We start from the raw sequence: 23,743 nt of genomic DNA, 5'->3' as shown, positions 1-23,743 counted from the left end.
TTCCATGATGAAAAGTACTGAAAAAGGCCAGAATAAAACCCCACTTATCTCCTCCCAGCTCAAAAACAGATGGTGTTGAGAACTGAGCAAACACAATGGTTTAGTGGGGGTCCAGAAAATGGATTGTGAGCCATTTACCTGCTGCTGTTGCTGCTGCTGCTGCCTCTGGAATCGTGGGGGAAGAGACTTCTGGTATTTGTTGAATTCTTGTGCTGGTGAGGGAGCTTCTCTGAGCTCCTCCTCACTGCTGCTTTGGGCTGCTGCTGCTGCTGCTGGAGCAGGACTCTCCTCTTCCAGATAGCCAACAGAGGCGTCCTGTGTGTGAAACTCAGGGGTTGCTGCAGAGAAGAAAACAATCCTTCAAGAGCCTGCTCATGACAGAGCTGGGAGTGCATCACCACCACCAAACACACACAGCTGTGGGCATGTCCTGACTGTATGGAATACATGACTGAACCGTACTACAATCAATACAGCACATCCTTTACCTTGACAGCCCTGTAGAGGGTTTTGTCCATCTTATTTTAATGATAAATTTTGAGATACTCCTTTACTATCAGCCTTCTGCTTAAGCACTGGGAAGAAAGTCCTTTTCCCCACTAGTCCTTAAACCTGGCAGCACTTACTCTTTTCTGATCTGTGGCCATGAGCACTTAATATTATCATCCAATCATGAGAAGCCCATGAGGCCCATTCAAACAAGCCCTCTGCTAGCACAGCTCACTGAGCACAGATGAAAGCAACTGAAGAAGTTTGCATTTAATAGCTTTTTTAATTTAATCAACCTTTGTCAACAATGCAAAATACTCTGCAGAATACAAGCAGCAGCTGATCTCTCAAGGGCAGCTGAAGGACCCTCTGAACACTCCCTCCCAGGAATTCCCCACTCCCACTAAAATATCAGCACTACAGCAAAAAAGGCAATTTTTACAGGGTGAGGCAGGCAGTGTTTCTGTACCTTTACGGAAAGCATGGCCATTCTCTTGTGTAGTGTTTTTCTCTGTGCTGGGAGGTCGCACATCTTCATTCTCTGTGTGTTTCTGTGTCTCCCCATTCTTCTGAGCCAGTTTGCATTTCTGATCAAGCTGCTTGAGCTTTGCAGCACAGGCTGCCAGGCGCTCCTCCCTGGCTCGCCGCTCCTCCTCCTCCCGTCGCTTCCTGGCTCTCTCAACAGCCTCAGAGATCTCAGAGTGCACAAACTTCTGTCTCACAGGCACCTTTTCTTCTTTATCCTCTACGGACTGCTGTCTGAGAACACTTCCTAGTGCGGGCTTCTGCCAGAGAAAAACCATTCCTCCGTAAGTGTGACCCAACCAGCGCCTCTATCCTGAGATCTGCATCCCACAATGACAATTTCCCCTTCTGACTCCCTCGTCTCTATCCTCGAGCACAAATCCCCCAGTTACTGGGAAGGGTTATTGATATTTGGTTCAGTAACTCCATTTTCTCACTGACAACCCCATTGTTCTGGACCAGCTTCAATTTCTTTTCCCTAGTGGAAGTGCTATGCAGATAGATTCCTCTCCAGGTGGATATAAACTAAGAATAAAGAAATTCATCAGCATCCCATTTCCAATAAAATGTCAAATTAGCCTCTTAAGGACCATGATGGGCTTCCAGCTCACCCTCATGAGTTCAACCTACCTGGTATTCTGAGGCAGAGCTCCAGCCATTCAGCTTCCTTGGAGGCTGCTGTGAATCCTGTGCTTTCCGGACTGGCCGGGACAAGCCAGCTGAATCATTCCAATTCTTTCCCTCCTCCAAGGTGTGCTTGACATCTGCACTGTCTGCAGAGCTCAGGGACAACTGTCGCTGCCTTCTGGGATCCCAGCTGTTCCTGTCACATAAACAGCTTTATTATTGCATTTGCTACTTGCTTCAAAAAGCACTTGGAGTGTAATCAAGTGGCAAAGGCAACTGACTCTAATAAAAAGGAAAGATCACAAAAAAATCACCAGAACAAGTGATGTGCTTCTCCGAAGGTACATAAGGATCAACTCCACTATTGTGCAGCAGATAAAGGTGAGAAAAGAGGAGAAAAAAGCCTGGCAAACTGGAAGTCAGCTGCAAGACCTACACAAAGCCTTGAAGACTACTCAAACACTGCCCAGTAAAATCAATGAAGTCACCGTAACAAATGAGAGGAATCAAGACTCCATATTTAGAACAAGTTTTTAAAGATCCTGGTATTGCTCACTTTTACTAAAGGTTAATTGTAGGGCCAAACACAGTGACTTCTTACCACTTCTGTCGTCCATCTTTAAGAGTTTCTTCCTCTTCTTCATCTTCACTAAACTTCAGTTTCTCAGAATAATCCACTTCATCATGAATGCCTACGAAGGCAGCAAAGGGAGAACAGATTTCTGAGAGAAGAGAAACAGGTCCCTTGTCCTGATAAAGCTTATGCCCCCCTTTAGCACTAAATTACAGGACACACAGGCTTGGCATGAACTACTCACAAAGCCAAATGTCCAGCACTGGTCCTGGAAATCACAGAATAGTTTGGGTTGGAAGGGACTTTTAATGTCATTTACCAACCTCCCTCAATGAGCAGGGACAACTCCAGCTAGATCAGGCAAGAAATTGCATGAGCAGTGTGGAGACACACTAGTGAACAGCTGGACTGGTCCCCGAGGAGGAGCAGCAAACAGCCTGGGAGTGGGGGCTGCACATGAGAGGGCAGTTGCCAAGCCAGACTGTGTGCAATTGGATATCAAATGCCATGACTGAAAAGGCAGGACTAACTCTCCTTCCCAGCACCCACAGTCCCATCCCTCCTGCTGTGCTTGGTGTTTTCAGAATTTAGGAGTCTTCAGATCCAGTTCCTTGAGCACAATATGATGGAAGGATCAGAAGGATCCATTGTGTCATCATTTACACCAATTTCACAACTACACAAAGCCAGAGCATGAAGGCACTTTACCTGCCCATCCATCATCTGCATCATTGTCCAGCTCATCCAGCCCCTTCAGGTTCTCTGCATTGATGATGGTGGGCCGGGGCACTCGCTCCAGCTGCTGCCGAACTGGGCGCGTTGGGCGGGACAGGCTGGGCCTGTTCTCTTTTCTGTAGGGAAACACAGAACTGGTCACAAACAGCAAAAAGAACATCAAAGAATGCAGAGCTGAGTTTGTAACACCTAATCTCTCCTTTTCTACTATGCACTTATATACACTTATATACAATGCATCCAAGTTTCTCTCCCTGTCCAGCGATTTCTTCCCCTTGTCTACCTGGTACCTAGAACTTACAGATCAGAGCTCCACCCCTCCAGTCTAGGATCACACCCCAATTCCCATGTCTGCCTGCTCTTCAGACACACAATGCTCATAGTCTTGCTGTTCTAGGTGGAGAAAAGCACTCCTGCTTTGGGTAAAAAACAGGGTTCCCCTTTGGTGCCTGCAGCTTCACACATGCAACTGCATCCTTGGCCCAAATTCTTGCCTGGTTTAAGGTTCATGTCACACCCTGAACCTGCCTCTCAAGTGGGAAAGTGATGGCAGCCTTACCCATCCTGGTCATTCATCTGGAATTGTCTGAAAGGTACCCGGGGCTCAAGCCGAAGCTGAGGAACGGGGAAAGACCCTCGCTCCAGCGGTGCAGGGCTCTCAGATGGCTGTTGTGGACACATCTGGAATGAGGCAAAGCAGAACAGCCTGGTTTTAATCCTTGCCACAGGAAGGTTTACCCAGATTAGGTGACAACATGTGCAAGGTAGCTGCACCCCACACAAAAGGGAAACAAACATTTCACATCTGGCTGGCTCCCTCTCCAGCTCCAGAGGGAAAGGGACAACTGGACTTCTCTTTAGGCTGAGCAAGGCTGTGCTACACAAACTAAAAACATGCCAAGAGAAGGATCCCTGAGCAAGCCCTGGCAGCCAACTAAAAGTCCAGAAAACACATCCCAGCTGCCTTCAATTCCCCCTTATCTTAAGAATGAAGGGGATCACAACAGTGTGGAAAACGGGTGACTCACAAAAGCAGGCAGCATGTCATGGTAGGTGGGTGGCTGGTAGACATTTCCCATGAACTGCGAGGCCCCTTTGCGGAGGGGCTGAGCTGGGCGGAGAGACGGCTCCTTGGCATCGCTGGCGCTGGCTGAGGAGGGGGCCCCGTCTCCAGAGCTGGGGGTTTTGCTGCCCAGCTCAGCAGGGGAGGCGGTCAGAGATGTGGCAGAGGTGACGTTCCTCCCACCGCCCTCCCTCCAACTGGTGACATCTGGAAAAGAGGTTATTATTATGTTAATGTTTGTAAATGCAGGCAGCCACTCTGCCAGAAAGTCTCGAAAGCTCAAGTACTCTGGTCAAGACCTAATTACCCCAAGGTTGTAGAAAAATATCAAGGATCAAGAAGAATTTCCAACTGTGTTTATTTTCTTAAGAGAGGAGCAGCTTCAGCTGTTACTAAGTAATTGCTGCACCAGTGGTGTCCTTATTTGCCAAAAAACCTGAACTCCCATCAGAGTGTTCCCCATCTCCACAGTCCTTACCCTGCAGAATTAAGGCCAATTAGACGCAAAAACAGTGCAAGAGAAGCCACATTACACCACACACTGATTTCACTGTGGCTCCCCCAGCCCAGGAAGGGGCCTGCTTTGTAATATCACACAGCAATTTTTATTTAACAGTGTAGTAGATGACAGTCCTCACTTGGCTGTCTGGACCACAGGACATCAGAACCACAGGCCAAACTAAGTAGCCTGACACGTCTAAGGTCATAAAAAGATAAAAGGAAATGTAAGGATGAAGTTCTTGGTACAAAACAGGGTCAGTGGGGTTACTGGGCAGACAGACAGACAGACACAATCCTTCACTCACTCTGGGGGCGGAGGCTTGGTCCTGGCCCATACGACGGATCTAAGGCGCCCTTTTCTTTGCCAACCTTGTCCTGCTCGCCAGCTGCTTTCAGCGTCGGAAATTCCTCGGGAGAGAAGGATAACAGTCGGCTTGAGGCCCTTGAACCTGTCAGACAAATAAGTGTGGCACTCAGAGAAGATCTTTCCACTGCTTCAACTCCCTGATGAGATCAGCCTGGAAATGTGTTTGCTGGGAATCTGGGCCTCTGGCACATTTAAACCCAAATTACTACGGTACCAGCACCTCACTTCACATCCCCAACACTCTCAGCCACTGTCACCAACACGACAACACGTGTCCTCACCCAGCACTCCCACACTCAGGATCTTCATTTAACTTCTCACATTCAACAAAGTCAGTGAACTTTCTCAGCTTCCAATTATTTTTGGGAAGTACAGAATTCAGACAGAGGCAGAGATACAAATTCTGCAAGATTGCTCATAAATGATAACCTGCTATCAGGTATTTGACATCTCTATTCAGACTCTTTTTGCTCAGACCTCACTCTGCCAGGGAAGTCTATCATTAGAATTTCTGTTGATCAGTGAAACACCACAGGGTAAGGGCAGATGTTCTGTGCTCTCCTCCCTGCTGCAGCATTTTCAAGATGCAGATCACTGGCCAGATCGGGTCAGGTTCATTTCTAGTCACTGGCAAATTGTCTTGCTGAGTCATCTGTCACTCCAGAACAACAGCTCTGTCAATTCTAAAGATCTGCCAGTGACTGGAACACGAAACACAGCAATTCTCCTAAATCTGTTGGCAAGATAACACTGAATAAAAGGAAATTACAAGCATTATTGTACTATTACACATTAAAAGAATTGCTTTTTTGAGAACTGCTTCTTAGTGTTACTTGGCTAAAAAGCTCTCTTAAAAAGGGCATTTCAGAATTATATTAGAAGTATCAGCCATGAGTACTGAAGACTTGCAAGAGTCTCATCTATCTTTCTCCTTCCTTGCCCTGAAGAATCAAGACAGACTGGCTTAAGTAATTTTCATTTTTCCAGTTTTCTGGAACTTGCACACTGCACAAGGCCTCCCATGTGGAATTTCCAGGAAAGACTCTGCAACAGCTGCACAAAACACTTTGAATTTTAGACAGATGAAAATATTTGAGAAGGACATTGCCTAATTTATTGCAATGTAGCTAAGACTTGCTGAAGAGTTTTGATTTTTACTGAACTAGAATGGCACAGGTATGTGTCCTTCAGGGGAGACATCTACCCCCAGGTAAGGCTGCACCATTTAAAGACTATTTATGTGCAGCCATTAGGAATTTGTACTCTAACCCTAAGCAGCACCACACTGAAAGAAGTTTGGTTACCCTTTTATTTCTCCTAATGTCCTTATACAAAGACATAGGCATGGACAAGTCCATAATTAATTTATTAGGCCACTTTTCTTCAGGATACACCCTCCAAAAGAGATTTTACAGCTCTAAGACAAAAAGAGCAAAAAGCAAGAGATTCTCCTCTTTGTCTGTAATACCTGAATTAGCTAAGAAGGAAAAGCAATTGTTCAGTGGCACTAGAGAAGAGGTGCCAGCATGGGACGGCCTAAAAAATCCTTTCAGACAGATTTCTAATGCTTCTGTGATTCAACTGCCTTCTAATTAAGCGGTTCTTAGCCATATAAGCAACTGTTTTCTTGGGTTGAGAGCTCTACATTGTTAAGTGTGATCTAAAATGAGTTTTCTAAAAATTCTTTAAGAACATTGTTAGATGATCAGATTTCAAAATGACTGCACAGGAGGTCTACACAGAAAGAGTCAAAAAGTACCAATTAATAAACAAGACAGTCTTTGCACTGGCTACCAGCCTCAGGTAAGTACAAATCTCTGCTTTAACATTTAGCCTTTGAGAAACACCCTCTCATTAAGGGCCTCGTTTAATTTAGGATAAATTTGTCCCCTCTGTTTGTACAATCAGCAGCTGTCTGTTCTTTCAAATATCTCTGCAATTTCACTTGACAAGTGAATGGTTTCAGGTCTGTTCCCATTATAACAGTGGAACTGAGCTGTTATTCTCACGACGGTTTTAATGGCACTGCTCAGTGCAGCTGGAAGCCACCTCCTGTGTGGAAATGGATGCATCTGAACACAACTAAACTCCCAATTCATGTTAACACTGCTGCAGGATTCTCAGTCAGGCAGAAGCCATTAGCAGCACAGTTACTGAGGGACACTGTAACAGCAAGGCCTCAGCCAATGTGTAGGCGAGTGCACCCGGCAGCAGCTCCACTGCCACTTCCACCCACTGCAGCTCCCTTGGATCACAGATCCTGTACAAGAACATTCCAGCCTCACTCCTGACTACCCAGCTAGGTGATGATCCTCCTGCTACTGCCCATGGAGATACCTACATTTCCCCTCTCCAATGTCCCTTTCTTCTTCTCTTCTAAACCAATCCCTCCCCTATTTCACAGTGATTACTGCACCTTTGTTACACACTGCTCTGGGCTGACTGAAGATGCTCATGATGGGGGTAAATGTTCCCTTTCTCCTTCAGAAGCTTCCCCTCCCAGATCTCCCTGCTGCATCCCCAAGAGCATGACTTGCTCTGGGGTTCAATGTGGCCATGAGACACATTCTGCTCAAGTCATCTCTTGCACAGGCAGCTCTGAACTGACTCAGTTGCATCATTCCAGCCAACACAGCACACAGAGTGGAAACAGGACTCATAAGGCCTCACTCCCATTCTGCACCAGGCTGACAGAAAGAAATGGAGCTCATCCCATCTCTGGGAAAAGCAGGCACATACCAGCTCTGTTTATCATACTCACCACCTTCTTGTCCTGCTGGCTTTCCATTCAGCTGTGCCCATGACTTTGGTCCACCTGGCACTGAATTTGTACTCTGAAAACAAAACAAAGCAAAAAGAAACCCCAACATGGATCAGTTTAGATTCATGACTGTTTCTCATTTCCTGGCTGGCACCTGCTATGGTTCAGGCCTCAGATCACAAAGATACCACAGGCCTCCACAGCTTCAAGCTGGGACTGCAGTCAGCTGTTCCCCACTCCAGTGTACTACAATGCTACAGTAAAAATCCACTGCTCTGCCCTAGTGTCTCCTCTGCCCATTTTCACCAACTATTTCCTCAACTTGTACTCCCATTAAGCTTTCCTTTTGTTTTGCTGCATTTTCCTAAATGTTCTCAATCTTCCAGATCTGTTCCATGCCACAACTCAGCTTGAAGGCTACCCTACTTTCTGATGCATTAACCACTCTTCTCCTCTTCAAAACATAACTTCTGTCCCAATTTCCCTGAAGCTCAAGGGCTGGGAATTTTTCTTTAAACCAGAAGTGTGAATCTACAACACACTGGGGGTCAGGTCCTTGCACTCTCTGGGGCACCTTCTTACTTGCCAGTAGCTTTTTCAGGTCCTAACACTGGCTACTTCTCCCACATGACCAGTTCTCTCCCCATCAAGTCTCAACAGGCTGGGAGCAAGAGCTGGATCTGTTGTCACCAAGCAATGTTTGAATTACAACCAAACTAGAATAGTTTAGAAGTGCTAACCAGCCATCCCACATTCCAACCATTTTTTTACTACACTGCAACTAGATTTACTGCACACATTTGAGAAATACAGTTCTGTGTATTTTACTTCTGTAACTGCAGCACAACGCTGCTGGCGCACAGCAGCTTGAACTCAAGAGAGTCACTTCCACAATAACTGATTATACAGGAGCTTTTTCTTAAAAGCAAGGCAACACAGGCAATTAAAGTCCTCAAGCTGCCTGGGGACAGGGGAAGCAGGGTGGCAGTCAGAGACTGCTGGCACCTACCTCCTGACTGATTGACTGTGTCGGTTTCTGTAAATTGGAGACAGATTTCTGCAAACCCTGCTGCGGCAGCGACTCCTGCAGCTGTGCAGCCGTCGCACTGGAACTGAGCACAGACAGCAGAGGTGAGACCAGAGGGGGGGAAGGCAGGAAAACAACTCCACACTGGCACAGACAACACAGAGCTGATCCCTGTAAGGTCTGACACCAAGCACAGCAGTGCACAACCACTGCTGCCTGCCAAAACTCAAAGATTCACTCTACCCACCTCTTTTGGTCTGGCTGATCCTGCTTGTTTGCCCATCCTGTACCGTCCTTGGGTACTATAATGATGTTGGGGTCGTTTCCTTTGTTCTCAGACTTCAAGCTAGGCAAATTTGCAGGAGGTGGCATGCGCCGGGCAGCAGCAACTTTCCCAAGACTCTGTAAGCCATGTCTAGGAATAACTGGTGAGAAAGGAACAGCAGCAGGTCAGAGGGCTGTATCCTGCTAGATAAGTAACCTTAATTAGGAAGCTGTGGCTGGGCACAGCCCCAGCAGAAGTGCTGCTGCTATGTCAACACACAGGTTGTTTCCCACAGGACCACAGATGCAGCCTTCTGTTGCAGCAGCTGGCAAACAGCTCCTACAGTGGGAGGGAGAGAAATCATTCTCCCCAACAAAGTGCTCACAGAGCCCTTCAGGAGGATTTACACAGGTAGCTCTTTCATTTCACCAAGGAGAAGCAGCACCACCTTTTTACAGCTTGGGGCAATGGCCACCCAAGTCCAGCTTTTAGCAGACAAACAGGTCACCTAACCCAGGAATCCTGAGGTCTCCATTTTCCAGCTCTATACACCAGACCACATTTATTAAGAAAGTATTATTTTATTTTTTGTTTTCTATTCTCACACCAAATCCAGAGCTAGTCCAGGCAAGGTCATTTTTTTGAACCCACTATCTACTTTTGGTCATATTTCCACTGCAAAACCAACTCAGGTTCTTTCTCAGTGGCCTCAGCCCCTGACTCTCATCTTACACAAGGTCTGACCAGCTTAAGGCACTTCAGTCAGTCCAGGTGTCCTGCCCTGGCGCAGCCTAAGGCCCCGGTAAGGCCTCCACTCAAGTTTGCTACCTGCCCACTCTGCAGCAGGCTAAATGAAAGGGCCAAGAGTCCCCATCTGTCCTGTGTAATTCCTCTATGTCTCCACAATAAAAGAGAAATGGAGATTTTCCTCTGGATCTTAATGAAACACAGGCTTTGACACCTGCACCAACAGTGCAACCCAGCTGTGTCCCACAGGGTCAAAACCCTGAATGAGCTCTGCAACAACACTGTTGGAAAACATCAAAAGGAGCTTTCTGTTTCTTACCTGTAGTTCTGATAGCTTCTATTGACTTTCCTTTATACTTATCAAACAGGCTGAGAGTCGAGTACTTGCTTTTCCCATCCTTTCCCTTGGTTATTTGCCCCAAACGATCGGACATTGCGATGAAATGTCATCTAGTAAGGAAATTGCTCTGCGCCGCTCCCGATCTGCCTTTGAATGGAAGAGAACAGGAAAACCCCATCAAATGCATTGTTCAGTCATGCAAAACATAGAACACACACACAACAGCAAGAACTGAACATACAAGTGAGCACACACACCAAGACACAAGTTTTAATTCCCTCCTCTTTAGTTACAAGAAGCTTTTGGGCTTTAAGATTCACAAATTGAATGAAAAGAACTGCAGGAATACACCTCTCATGGCATCTTTTTTCTGCCACTCTAGTGCTGAAAGAAGTGAGATTCTTTAAGTATGAGAACACAAGAGAGGGGGAGGTCAACTAGTCCTTGCTTTAAAAGAGTAAGGCCAACAATAAACAGCTAACACAAGGATTCCTAAACAGAAATGCCAGAAAAGCACTGTATCTTTGTATCTTATACCACACTAGAATTTATCATTGCATTTCCCCTGAAGCACTGGGTTTGTAATGTTTAGATTATGGTTCCACACTGGCCACAGTTATACCAGCAACTGATGCTTTGACAGCATCACTGGAAGACAACAGAGCTATTTCTCCAAATCCCCTTTTCTCATCAGCTGGCCATGAAAGAGAGTTATGGAGTCAGAAAAAACCTCAACTGTACCAGATTCAGGTTCTTCAGATTCAGGTTCTTGAGCCTGTGAGTTCAGCTGTTCTACTAAGAATTCTCCAAACACATTACCAAAAAATCATATTCTTCTGTTGCTGGCATCTTGAACATAATTTTTAGCTTGAAATGTACTTTCTGTAATGGATGTGGTTTGTTAATTTTTCAATCTGATCTTTGCCTGCATGATGGGTGTTACACACAGCATGTTGTGCCAGTAGTCTCCTTACTTTGACTTTCTGGCTCTTGGAGCCTGGGATAAAGTTGAACCTGTAGTACTCACACTGCACATCAAAAGCTGATGTCAAAAAAGACACTTTGCTTACTTTCAATGGACTTATCTTACATTTTTTTAAAGCATCATTCTGTTCTAAATTCTCTCAAATCTAGGAGCTTCATCTAACCTTTTCTCACATAATTTAGATTTCCAGATTTTTTGTTGTAAAGCCTCTACTTCAAGCCCAAAACTGCTGGCAGTTTCATTTCACCATCTGTTAGGGTAAAATGAAACCATTCTAGGGTTTCAACTCTATGTTGGGAGTAACAAAACACTATATACATGTGTGTGTGTATATATATATACACACATACACATAACTCTGATCTTCCCACACCTCACACTTTCTGAAACTCACCCAGCTGAAAGCCTTTTCCAACAGAGACAGCAATCACTCTTTCTGAAAGAAACTGTAACTGACCAAAGGCTACAACTCCCAGCAGCAATGCCTTATCAAACACGATTTGCAGGTAAGAGGATTAGTGCATCACACATTATGTACAAATTAAAGCACAGACTGTGAACATGCTGGACAGAGCCAGACTGGGAATGCAGTGCCAACTGCAACTGGCCCAGTAAAGCCCATCCAAAGCTGCTGCTGGGGCAGGTGTCTGACCAATAACCCTGGCACTACACAGCATTTGTTCTTGCACTGCAGGATTTAACCATGGCTATCAGGAGCAAGAAGCCATGGACTGGGCTAGGTGCTCAGGGAGAGAGAAAGAAAAGTGGATGCACAGGATGCTCAGGAAAAACACCCTGAGAAGCCCCTCACATCATTTCTGGACCATCACACAGGGCTGCAGCATGAAGGCTTTGTGGGGGCAACAGGGCTGTCTGGCAGCCTTGAGGCACCTCTTCCTGCAGAGCAGCAAACAGATCTTTGGCTCCAGTCTGGTTCATCTTTGCTCAGATGGCCACTATGTGCCAAAGAAAACAACAGCTCCTCCCTCACTTGCCCATTTGCACTGTATTAGTAGGACAGACATGAGAGAGGGAGAAAACACACTGATTAGCATACACTTGGCAGGAAAGCACAAGTTGGACTGAGAACAATGAGCTTTTTGAAGGGGCAGAGCTGTGGGGAGCCCCAGAGCAGAACAAAGAGCAGAGGGTGCTGTGCTGGCAAGAGCACAACCACCTGCTTTTACAGGTATATTGAGCCTGGCTCACAGCCTATCCACACCATGTCAACCCTGTACCAACCTCACAATAAAAGCAGTAAAATCTACTCTGAAGTTTAGAAAGCTCAAACCAAACAAAATTAGAAGGTGTTTAAAAATAACCCAACAGCAACAAACCACCTACTCAGATCAGATTCAGGAGTTATCTGGTTAACAGAAAAGCCATGAGTTCCTGAAAGTCAGTGTGCAAACAGCACACAGGGCAATGCTGCCAAAGAGAAACCCTGACAACAGTTATGTAAGCAGGTCTCAGCTGCCTCTTGATTACATCTTCTATCATTAAAAGGATTCAGGAAGAATAAACAACCACTGCACAGCAGAGGAGCTGGGGACATGTGGGATAAAGCCCCTTGTCAAACTTGCTGGGACAGACAAGCTGGATAAATGAAATTTACTTTCAACTCCTTCAATGCTCTGAAGATGTGAAACACAGCTTTGCTCACATGTTATGTGTGTGCTCCAAAGGGAAAAGGAGACCATGGAGAGGTGAAGCAATTTCCACAGTCGCTGTGCAGAGGCTGCAGCAGCACTGAGCTGGGTCAGAGCTGCTGGACTGGCAGGACCTTGCTGCCTGTCCCTCCTGCAGATCCCTGCCACTCCAAGGGTGTTATCAGCCAGGGAGATCGCTCAGCACCCAGCTCACCCACAGCACTTCAAAGAGGCCACAGAGCTTCCAAGGCTGGCACAACACTGCACTATCTTCCCATCAAACAGTTAAACAGGGAATCCAGGTAGGGATCATAAAGACCTTCCAGTCTTGAAGAGCAAAGCCATTTCTGATAAAAATCGTGGTTCATTTAGAACTGAACTGCCAGCCTGCATGCTCATTATTAGCAGAGCTGGAACTAGAAGGCTCATGCTGATGCTGACAAGTGAAAACTGACAGCCTTGGCAGAGCCTCTGACCTGTGCTCAGGGTTCCCGTGCCCAACAGCTGACCCTGAAGAAAGCAATATCCCGTTACAGAGAAATCATAAAAAATCAATCACCAGCATTTCTGCAAGGTTTCTCTCTGGGTTTATAGAGGTCTGTGGGGGAAGGCTTGCTATCAGTTTCAGCATGGAGAGTAGCTCTTCTCATTTTCCTACTACAGCCAGGGACAGCATCAGCAAAACAGTGTCTGAGCAATCATAAAATACTGCAGCATGACCAGTTCCCTTAGAGATCCCAGGATACAAACAACTGCACTGAAGCACTCGGGCAGAGAGCTCCAGTGCCCAGGCATAGTCATGTCCACATCACACTACCCTGGATCCAATTTTTGGGTATTGACCCTGTCTAACTGCCTTTTAAAGGGGGAAATTCTAACCCAGAAAGCAACAATGACATTTTAATGTCTTTAAGACATTAGACTTACAAGCATGCAAGTCTTGGAGCTACAGCCTGTCCTGCAAAAAAATGTGAAAACCTGGAGCTACTGGTGCTGGTAAGAACTGGAAACCCCTGAGCTGAAAACACAGCCAAACACAGGGACTCCTGACAAACAGGATTGTCTGCAAAGCTCTTTGCAAATCTATGTATGCAGGAGGCTGGGCTGCTGGTGTTTTATTCACAAGACTTCAATGGAGCTTGAGTATCTGGAAGTCAGCCAGCCTTAGCTGAGCAGGGCAAACAGATTTATGAAAGGTAACACACATACTAGAAGGAATCATTGCAGCTACTCACACACCACTGAGCTCTACACCGAGCACAGTCCTGACTGCTGCAGATCCTCACTCCTTGCTCACTTCCCAGCAGCAGCTACCAACACAAAAAGCAGCAGAATGGAGTTTAACAGGGAAAAGGTTTTTCTTCACAAGCAGAATAATTTCTGATGTAATTTTATACAAATTGTTCAGAAACTCACAGGTTGGAAAAGTTAAACAGTACTTTCAGAATAGAAAAGTGTCTGGAGTTAGGTTAAACTGAAATACATTGTGGTTCCTAATGTTACCAGCAATGTGAAACCTTCTAAAAAACCCAGTATAGTTTTACAGGAGATTAATGATGTTCACTCTTCATTAAATACACAGAGAGGTCAATTTTACTTGTACTTCCATAGCTGGACATTCAGCTGTCAACACAGAGATACCACTACCTCTGGAACACGTCCCACCAAGAACCACCTATTTGTGAAACACTCAGCACCTGCCTCAGCAATGAAAGACACCACTGGCTGCCCCTGGGAGGGCTCTGGTGAGACGCTGTCATCACCTGCCCAGGACTTGCTGTCAGATGCACTTATATCCTGCTAAAGCCCTGCTTGGGCCATGCAGGATCAAGAGCCTAGCAAGGAAGGGACCAGATGAGCACTCAGCTCCCAGCAGAGATTGCTTAGTAAGGCAGGGAGCAACAGGAGAATATCAGCATCCAAGTACAAAGTCAATGGGATCAATGCAGGAGAGCTGTGCAGCAGGCAGAGGCTGTAGCATGAGGCACAAAAAACCCTCCTGCTCTCATTCTACTGCATCACTTCCAGAGGGAGATGCCAAGATTTGCTGGTACACCTGAAAGGCCCTGCCAAGATCTGGGTGTAACACCAAACACAGTGCCAGAAAACTGCACCAAATCCTGCCAGACAGGGAGAAGCAAGTCAGGAGCCTGCAGTGCAGAGAAGAGATAACAAACCTCCATCACTGAGCTCCTGATTCACAACAGAGACCCTCCTTGCTTAGCTCAAGTCATATTTGGTGATACCAGCTCTTTTAATCCTGCACAATTCCAGCTTCTATCCATCTCCCACAAACCTTGGCTCAAAGAATGACACCAGGATAGTATGTGCCATGATTTGTTGCAGAGGTTCTGCTGCTAGCCAAGCAACACTGCTGGAAGCTGTCTGCCAGAGCACTTGCCTGCTGTCCAGCCCCATGCTCAGACCTCAAAGCCAAGCCTCCCAGGATTTGAAACATGGAGCAGGACTATGAAGAGCAGAGGCAGAGTCTTCTGGACAGTAGATCTCTCCTAACTCCACACTGTGGAGCTCTACAGACAGTGGTAAAACCTGACAAAAGGGAAGGCAGACAAAGAGCATGTCCTGTCTGATGACCTGACCTAACTTTCTCAGTTTTGCCTTCACCAAGATCACCTGCTGCCCCCTCTTCTGAATGTACCAACAGGTTGGGAATCACAACTCCTGTCAGTGACTCACTGCACACTCTGGAGAAAACAGGTCTTTGCAATGGCAGGTTTGGCCTTTAAATACAGAAGCTTCACCTCTCTGCTAATCAGCTTTTCCAGTGCTGGGAAGGCAGGCAAGGTAAGGGCAGCCAGAGAGGCTGGAATTGTAACTTACTGTAAAACAGATAAAGAAGACTGGAGTCTGGAGAATAGCTCAATTGTATTTACACAAAAACATTAATGAGTTCTGTGCTCCTTTCTGTGCAGGCTGGACAGACAATACCACACCCTGGAAAGGAGCCCTGACCTCCAGTAATTGAGGATGCAGACAAAGAAATAGTTCATCCTGAGTATGCAAGACTATGGCACAGAGCAAAAAAAAACCCAGTCAGAAGGCTGGTGCACAGCCCACAGAAAGTACTTATGACATCCTGTGCTCATGAAACTCCCCCTCTTTTTCAAACAACAGAAAACCCAAGGTGTGCAGGTAATTCTTCCCTTGAAAGGAGTGTCTGCCCACCAAAGAAACAGCCAGTTTCACCCATCTGCCCCACCATGCTGCAGAGAAGGAACTGACCCACTGGTGCCAGCTTGTCAGGAAGGTATAACCCTATCTCCAACCCAAGAGGAAGTGCTGCAGGGCTTTCATATCCTGCAGGGAAAAGGAAGGTGTCTCATGTGGAACAACCTGGAGGCACCAGCTACCAACATTACACTCCTTACTCTCACATCCAGGCCCAGAAGATGTTAAAGGAGACAAAGCTCAGCACAAATTGAAGTAAAGTTAAAAAGTAAAAGTTATTTCTTTGCTGTTACATATTTCAGAGGCAAAACCCAGGGAGGACAAATAGCTCAGTTCAACAAGGATCACCTGTGGCTTCAACAGACCCAGATCCCAAGCTCTGGTACAAGAGGAAAGGGAAGCAGCCTCCTGATCTGCACAAGCTGCCTGCCCAACAAGGCTCACATCCAAGTGCAAACCTGTACCCTTCAGAGCTGTACTTTCACTCTGCCTCCCCTACAACCAAGGGGCAGAGTTGAAACACACAACCCTCAGCCTCCAACATAGATTCTGCCTTCCACCCTGCCCTGCTGAGCTCTCAGTGTCCAGGGGAACACACAGACACATCCTGCTCCCTCAACACCAAACAGGGAGGCTGATGAGGAGCAAGCAATTTAAATCCAAATACAAAGGAAATACCTGGCATAATGCTCTGTTGGCAAAACTTGTTCAGAAAGCTCCTGGCAACATTCAGCTGAACTGTAAGGTAAATTGGGCATTTAGGTATCTGAGCAACAATAACCGACTGTGAGTAGCTGGTGGGGATCTCCTGATGGGTAACAGGACTGGCACTATCAGTCCAAGTCAGAGAACAGTTTACTCAACTAAGACTGTAGACAGGAAGAAGTCCCACAACTCAGGTACCTGCTTCAGCCACCCAAACCCCAGAGAAAATGTCAAACAAGAAGGAAATGCAGTGCAGCAGCACCTGCCATGTCCAGAACACTCCCTTCCAGTGGAAAAGGCTGTCCATTGGCACAGAAAGTGCACCCAGTCCTGCCCACTGCTCCTGAGGAGCCCACGAGGGCAGGACGCACCCACACAAGCACAAACTGTTCTCAGGTACTGCACAACACCTTAGGTCTGATAGGTGGAAGCAAAGACTCTTCCCTCACTAAAAATAAACACCACTGCATGTAAAGGTTGTGAAAGTCCCTCAGTCCTGATACTTCTGCCTACACAGACCTTTAAAAGTCATCACAGCCCTGATACCCATATAACCAGGTGAGACACAGCAAGAGCAGCACACATGAAATACCTGTGCTGCAAGCAGCTTATCTTGCAGAGCACAAGCCATCCAAGGCCGCCACTGGAGAATCCTTCTCTTTAAGCATTTCACAATTCCTTCACCAGGTCCCAAGCTCAGCAACTTACTGCATCTCTCAGCAGTGAACATAAATTTGAACATAAATTGCCACTAAGCAGAGAGAAAAGCAGAGATGTCACAGCTCCAAGAGATGAAATCAGAGCAAAGCTGGCAGTCCTTTGGGTTAACAGTGCTTTTTTCAGGAACAGAAACAGCTCTTTCCACACAAATGCCATCAGCTGTTGAGTAAGCTGCTCTGTTTTCTCTGCAGTCTCAGGAAGGATCACACTGGTATGGGGATGTGGATGTTTACCCTGTGCCTGATGAGCCTCACAACAAAACCTGGACTCTGGCAACACCTCTCCACTCTCAGGTTGTCTGCTGACTTCAGGGCCTCAGCTCAGGTTATGCACAGAAGGTTTTCTTTATGAAGAGAAAAAACCCAATGCTGTTGATCAGCAGGCAGCAAACAAACCCTCACTGCACCAGCAAGGGAGAGGTTCCTTTACACCCCAGCCGAGCACATCCCTCCAGCCCTGCTCCTCCCAAGGCTCTGCTGGGAGCTCCCCTGGCAGGTACATGCTGCAGGGTACAAAGCTGCCCTGGCAAGAGCTGAACAGCTTTTTCTCTATCAGATTTCTCCCAATTCCCACAGCCATCAAGACTGAGGCAGCTGGTTCAAGCCATTAATAAGATGACAAGCAGCCCGGACAAGCCTGCAGATCATAAACACTGCAGAGGCTGAAGCTTCCAAGGAAGTCTTCCTCCAGGTCCCCCCGTCTGAACAGCGCTAAGGCAATGCAGCATTGCACAGCAATTCTCCTTACAGGAAGCCTATTCATGGGAGCCATTAGCACCACAAATGAGTGCCAAGGATGTCAGGAGAAACGTGATGGGAAAGGGACACAGGTACAAAGTGGTAAGAAAGCACCTTATGTGTGTTGTGATTCAGTACTCTTAAGAAAGAAGCTTCTTTAGGTTTTCCGGAGAACTGAGCAACTCGGACTATGCCCAGGACATCTGGACTACTCCGAGCCAGACAGGAAGTGAAAACGTTTCACAGATGCTTTCATTTACATAGATATTTGCAGTGCATAACTGACAAGGTGTGTAAGCGTCATCACTTCTATTTTCCAGATAGGAAAACGACACGGCAGAACTCTGCAGCTCTGCTAAGTGGCAGAGCAAGAAACAGAGCCTTCATCCCCCACTTTGTGGGGCTGAAAAGCACCCTCTGAATCACACGGCCTGCCTGACGCTGTGGGGCCAGCAGCAGCATGAAACCCTGCTCCAGAGAAGTTCTGGGAGGAGCAGGTCCTTGCATGCTGGGATGGGGAATGCTGCAAACACCTCCTACATGAGCAACCCCATACACTGCTTACACTGCAACAGGATCGCAGGCTTCATTAGAGACAGCACTAAGCTCAGATGAAAAACATTAACACCATAATAACACTCAAGATCACATGAATCTGGTTCTGAATGACGGTTCTTGAAGCTTGGATATTTCAATAAAAGATAAAACCAGAGTTATTATTGTAGCCAAAGAAGGAGCACCTCTTGAAGGTGTCCCTACTCCCCTGCCTGCTTCACAGCCCACTCCAAACTCTGAACAAGATCACTCGAGGCTTTTGTGCAGCCTCCCAGCCCACATACAGGTAGGAAGAGCTGAAGAGCTCACCCCGCAGCAGAACTCTTCCAAAAAAATCACTATATTCCCACACAATAAGTGCCTGGAGGAGGCAAAGTCCCAGTGCAAGCTCTTCAAATCTGTCTCTATTCACTCCCTGGAGCACCATCACGACAATTCCCATCTAAACATCTCAATAGCTACCTGGGAAGGATTCCTCCCCCGAACCTCTTGGGTAAGGGTGCTAACAGCACAAATACTCGGTAGTTTACTCCTCTTACTCCTACCCACCTGAAATCCGAAGGTTATTGAGGGTGCTCCCAACAGCTGATGGAAGCCTGGCAGACATCTGAGACACTACAGTCCAACAGAGTGGGCCTCTTGACCAGATCCTACAGGTAGTTATCAAGTCCTCCCTTTCTTCCCATTATTTTTCCCGTAGTTCTTCACACTTAAGCCTGGCTCAGCTGCCCGTTTCAAACCTGGTCATTATCTCTTACCTTTCACCCAAGGTATGACTCTTCATCAGTCCTCACAAATTAATACCTGCAGTCTCCTAAAGATGGAACACTGAGCTCACCCCCCACTTCCACCCCTTATCACCTTCTCAGCCTATTAACACTCTCCTGAAAATTTAAGTGTTTGAATCAAACCACAGACATTGTATTTTGGCTGCAGGTTAAATAACCCCTGCAGAGCTGCATATACACCTTTTAGCACCCACAGCAAAACAGCACAAGCAGCTTCAGAACCAACCAGAGCCAAGGCAATTACAGAACAACACAGGGCTACTAAAGCAGCTCCAGTCCACTTCGGTTATTGTCCAAATGCTCCCAGATTAAAAACCAGATCAGGATTTAACAGTTATACAGATCAGTATCTGAACAGCTTTGCTCTGAAATAAACAGCTCATAAGCTCCAACTGCTCTGTTGCTTTTGCACCAGAAGTACACGTGCAGGCAGGGAACATCCTGAATTCTAGTACAACTTACTAATAGAACATGAGCCCAATAAATGTTCCAGCGAGGCTGGATATAATGCAATGTCCTGCTTTAGCCCCATTTTATCCTTTTTGGGGAAGGAAAAACTCTTTAACCAACCCAGATGTGTGCAAAACCCACCCTCGGAGGGGTTAACAAAGTCACTTAATTTCAGAAGTTAGAAAAGGCTGTTCTGTGATGGAGAGCTGCAGCTCCCCAGCCTTTACCTGCTCTCTGTGCTCTCACCTCATTGTCTGATACCTGACAGAAGCATCCTTCTATTTCTTCTGCTCCAAATGAGACATTAGTGATAAGGAGCTGTGAAATTATCTATCAATTAGGAGAATGAGTCAGTGACACACGAAAAACAAAACCCACTTCACAAGGCAGGATCAGCTTAAGAGCAAAGTCTGATACTGAGACAACAGCTCAGTGCCAAGTTGCAGAATAAATGAGGAATGTAGTAAAAAGAAACAGAGAACCAGAGAGGTCCAGCCCTTGGAATAAACCCTCTCCTAAAGTTACCAACCTGTATCACCAAGTCTCTCCTGCTCATACTGCTTTTATTCCTGAACTTTCATGTTTTCCAACATGAAAATACACAATTTTAGGTGGAAACACCACAAGAGCAAAATCTCTTTGTAGACTACCATCATACATGAAAAAAAAAAAAAAAAAAAAACCAACCCAAAACAAAGAAACCAAAACCAAAAGGTTTAGTATTATTTTCGGCATTTAAACCTATGCTGACTTGCTCTTAAATACTGCCACACCCGGGCACTGAGCACTTCTGTCCTGTGCCATCACCCAGGCAGGCACACAAACACAGCCTCTAATGCCACCACGACATTCAATAAATAAATCAGCCTTTGAAGTCAGGCTTCACACAAAGCTTTATTAAAAGGTTTTATTAAGATGTCACTATAAAGTGAAATAACTTTAATCCAAAATATTTAGCGACATTACTCACTTACTGAAACAAAAATACTTTTAAACCCTGTGTATCCCTTCCAGCATCTTTATGGACTATTTACTCACTCTTCCAGTTTCAGCCAGCTGGCTGAGCTGCCCTTTTAAGCTCTCATGCACACACAGAAAAAAGAAAAAAAGCTCAGAGTGCATCCAAAAAATGCACTGTAAGACCAAAGAAAAAATCTCCGAATTTAGAAAAAACAAGGCACCAAGGCACTATTATGGAAACCCATAGCTAACACGTGGTTTATCTTTTTTTAAAGAAAGGTAACTGTCAAATCATATAAAAATTTGTTTTCTCAACAGTGAAGACTGCTGAAAGCATCCTCAAATGTGTGATACCTAGTTTACTCAACCATGCAGAAAAGCATACCAGACTAATGAACAAAAAAAAATAATGAACTTGTACTCAAAATTAAGCACAAACTCAAAATATAGCTAATAGCAGATGTACTTACACTGGCTTGCAAAACCAACAAAGCAGCAACTCCAAACGGTATCTGAAATTTTTCTGTGTATGATTTTTATCTGAACTTTTAAATTTTAACAACAAAAACATTATGGATTGTTTACTATAACCCAAAAATATTCTGCTAACCAGAAAAAGCTTCTTAAGCCACAGACCCAAAAGAAACAGCATCACCCATGATGAACCCACAAAGATCTCATGAACCACAGATGAGCTGCTGGTAAAACCTAGGCTCATTTACAATGCTTCACTGGGAGTGAAAAATGCATGCAAGTATTTCATATTTTCAGTCAGAAATCTGCCTGAAAACATCACTTCCCATCCTCTCTTTAAATTCCACTTTCAGAACATGGCCTTACCTTCCCTACCTCTTCCAGGTGACTTCACTCCCAGTCTCTGGCTCAGAGCGATTGTTTTTGGAACACTGGGATTTCACTACCACCGAACATGGAAAAGGCAAGTACAAAAGTAATGTCCTGGCCTGTTCATATCTGAGAAACCTACTCATCAGGACTTGATTCTCCAAACTTGGGCTCTCCAAAACAGGGACCAGCTATTTATCCATCATGGAAGAGCCTATTCCAGTGGAGGTGTCAAGTGAATCTGTAAAACAAGGCTTAACAACACCAAAACTTCCATTATAAACCTGGATTCGGTGCTAGAAAGGGTGGGATGCCTTCCCCCCTAGGAGATGATGCAGACACTGCAATGTGCTTACACTTTATACCTGTTCCTAGAAAGAAACAAAACTACTAAATCCTTAAACGTTTATGTCTACTGTACCTTATACCCCAAACACCAGCAACATCAATAAATGAATATTTATCCGATGAGTAGATACTCAACGTCTTTCTCACCCTTTGCACACCCAGAAGACAGAAACCAAACAAAACAACTTTCCTAACAAACCCCACAATTTCCAGCTCATTCAAGCCCCTTACGGCAACTCTGACTTTAGAGATCAGGGGGGGTTTTTGTAAAGAAAAAACCCTCTAAATTCACAACCAGCACACTAAAACCACCCCCTGGAGAAGATGCTCAGCACGTGTCCCAGGACCCGCATTAAGGATTTCCCCAGCTTGCAGCACAGCTGCTCCCACACAAAAATTAGAAACTCCTTCTTGAACAAAAAAAAAAAAAAAAAAAAAAAAAAGGCCTAAAACATCTTTCCAAACCTACCAAACGAGCTCGCCCAGCGCACAAACTCCATCCTCGCTCCCCCCCGCCCCAGCCGCATTTCGGCCTCAGCGGCCCTTTTGTAGCTCCCGCACAATAACAAACCGGCCGAGCCTTCTGGATGCCACCCCCCCCTTGTTTTGCTGAGACACACACACACACACACGGCGCGACAAAAATATCTTTGTGTCACACTCCAGACGCCGAAAAAAAACAACCTGCCTTTGCGGCGGGGAGCCCTCCGGCCCGGCTGCACCCTCCGGGGAGCGCAGCGGGGCGGGGGCGGCTGGGCCCGGCGGCCGGAGCCCGGACAAGGGGCCCCGAGCCCGGGCGGCCCCGCCAGCGCCACCGGGGATGGGCCCGGCCAGGCCCCGCCGCGGCCCCGTCCCCGCAGGGAGAAGGGGGGCGGTTCGCACAATAAACACCGGCGGTATAGAAGCGAGAAACCGGGGCGAGACTCCCCTCAACCCGCCCGGGGGACCCGCCCGAGCCGGGAGGCCGCGGGGTGCCGCAGCCGCTGGCTCCGGCTCCATTTTAGCGCTGCCTCGTCCCACCTTCCCTCTCCCTCCCCTTCCTCCTCCCCCCCGGCCCCACTCACCGCCCCGAATATCCGCGGCCGCCGCCGCCGCCGGCCCCCGATACCCACCTGTGGTGGTGGCGGGGAGCCGGGGGTGCCTGCGGAGCCGGGTGCGGAGGGACGATGGGCGCGGGGCGCGGCGGATGGCGGCGGATTGCGCGGGGCGGCGGCGGCGGCTGCGGCCGATCCGGGCACTCGCTGCCTCCTCCTCCTCCCCCTCCTCCCGTGCCGGCCCGGCCCCGCCGCGCAGCGCCACCTGCAGGGCGCCGCCGGCAGCGCGGGGGCGGCGCCGAGGGGGCGCTGCCTCAGGGGGACGGGGAGCGGCTGGAGAGGGTGCTGTGAGGGACACCCAGAGGATTTGGGGCTGGAGAGGGTCCTGTGAGGGACACCCAGAGGATTTGGGGCTGGAGAGGGTCCTGTGAGGGGACACCCAGAGGATTTGGGGCTGGAGAGGGTCCTGTGAAGGGACACCCAGAGGATTTGGGGCTGGAGAGGGTCCTGTGAAGGGACACCCAGAGGATTTGGGGCTGGAGAGGGTCCTGTGAGGGACACCCAGAGGATTTGGGGCTGGAGAGGGTCCTGTGAGGGACACCCAGAGGATTTGGGGCTGGAGAGGGTCCTGTGAGGGGACACCCACAGGATTTGGGGCTGGAGAGGGTCCTGTGAGGGGACACCCACAGGATTTGGGGCTGGAGAGGGTCCTGTGAGGGACGCCCAGAGGATTTGGGGCTGGAGAGGGTCCTGTGAGGG

General features: G+C 47.1%; 1 protein-coding gene across 7 annotated transcripts in view; it reads right to left on the bottom strand.

The window, feature by feature from the left end:
• Positions 1-23,163, bottom strand: part of PRRC2B (proline rich coiled-coil 2B) — a 45,126-nt gene extending 21,963 nt beyond the window's left edge. For 4 of the 7 annotated variants that reach the window (XM_058037922.1, XM_058037929.1, XM_058037926.1 and 1 more), the window contains exons 1-13: positions 23,015-23,163; positions 10,001-10,168; positions 8,917-9,094; positions 8,652-8,754; positions 7,643-7,715; positions 4,820-4,963; positions 3,979-4,220; positions 3,510-3,631; positions 2,924-3,066; positions 2,243-2,333; positions 1,645-1,837; positions 959-1,274; positions 139-338 (exon numbers count right to left, since the gene is read on the bottom strand). In XM_058037922.1, coding sequence (XP_057893905.1) covers positions 139-338; positions 959-1,274; positions 1,645-1,837; positions 2,243-2,333; positions 2,924-3,066; positions 3,510-3,631; positions 3,979-4,220; positions 4,820-4,963; positions 7,643-7,715; positions 8,652-8,754; positions 8,917-9,094; positions 10,001-10,115 — 1,920 coding nt within the window. In that variant the 5' untranslated portion in view covers positions 10,116-10,168; positions 23,015-23,163. The remainder of the gene's footprint in view (positions 1-138; positions 339-958; positions 1,275-1,644; positions 1,838-2,242; positions 2,334-2,923; positions 3,067-3,509; positions 3,632-3,978; positions 4,221-4,819; positions 4,964-7,642; positions 7,716-8,651; positions 8,755-8,916; positions 9,095-10,000; positions 10,169-23,014) is intronic. The other 3 variants (XM_058037924.1, XM_058037923.1, XM_058037925.1) reach the window with 3 other exon arrangements.
• Positions 23,164-23,743: the final 580 nt, after the last annotated feature.

The sequence above is a fragment of the Melospiza georgiana genome, chromosome 20, assembly GCF_028018845.1.
Source record: "Melospiza georgiana isolate bMelGeo1 chromosome 20, bMelGeo1.pri, whole genome shotgun sequence".
NCBI lineage: Eukaryota > Metazoa > Chordata > Aves > Passeriformes > Passerellidae > Melospiza > Melospiza georgiana.
Note: the sequence above shows the minus strand (reverse complement) of the source record. Positions and strands in the feature narration are given on the sequence as shown.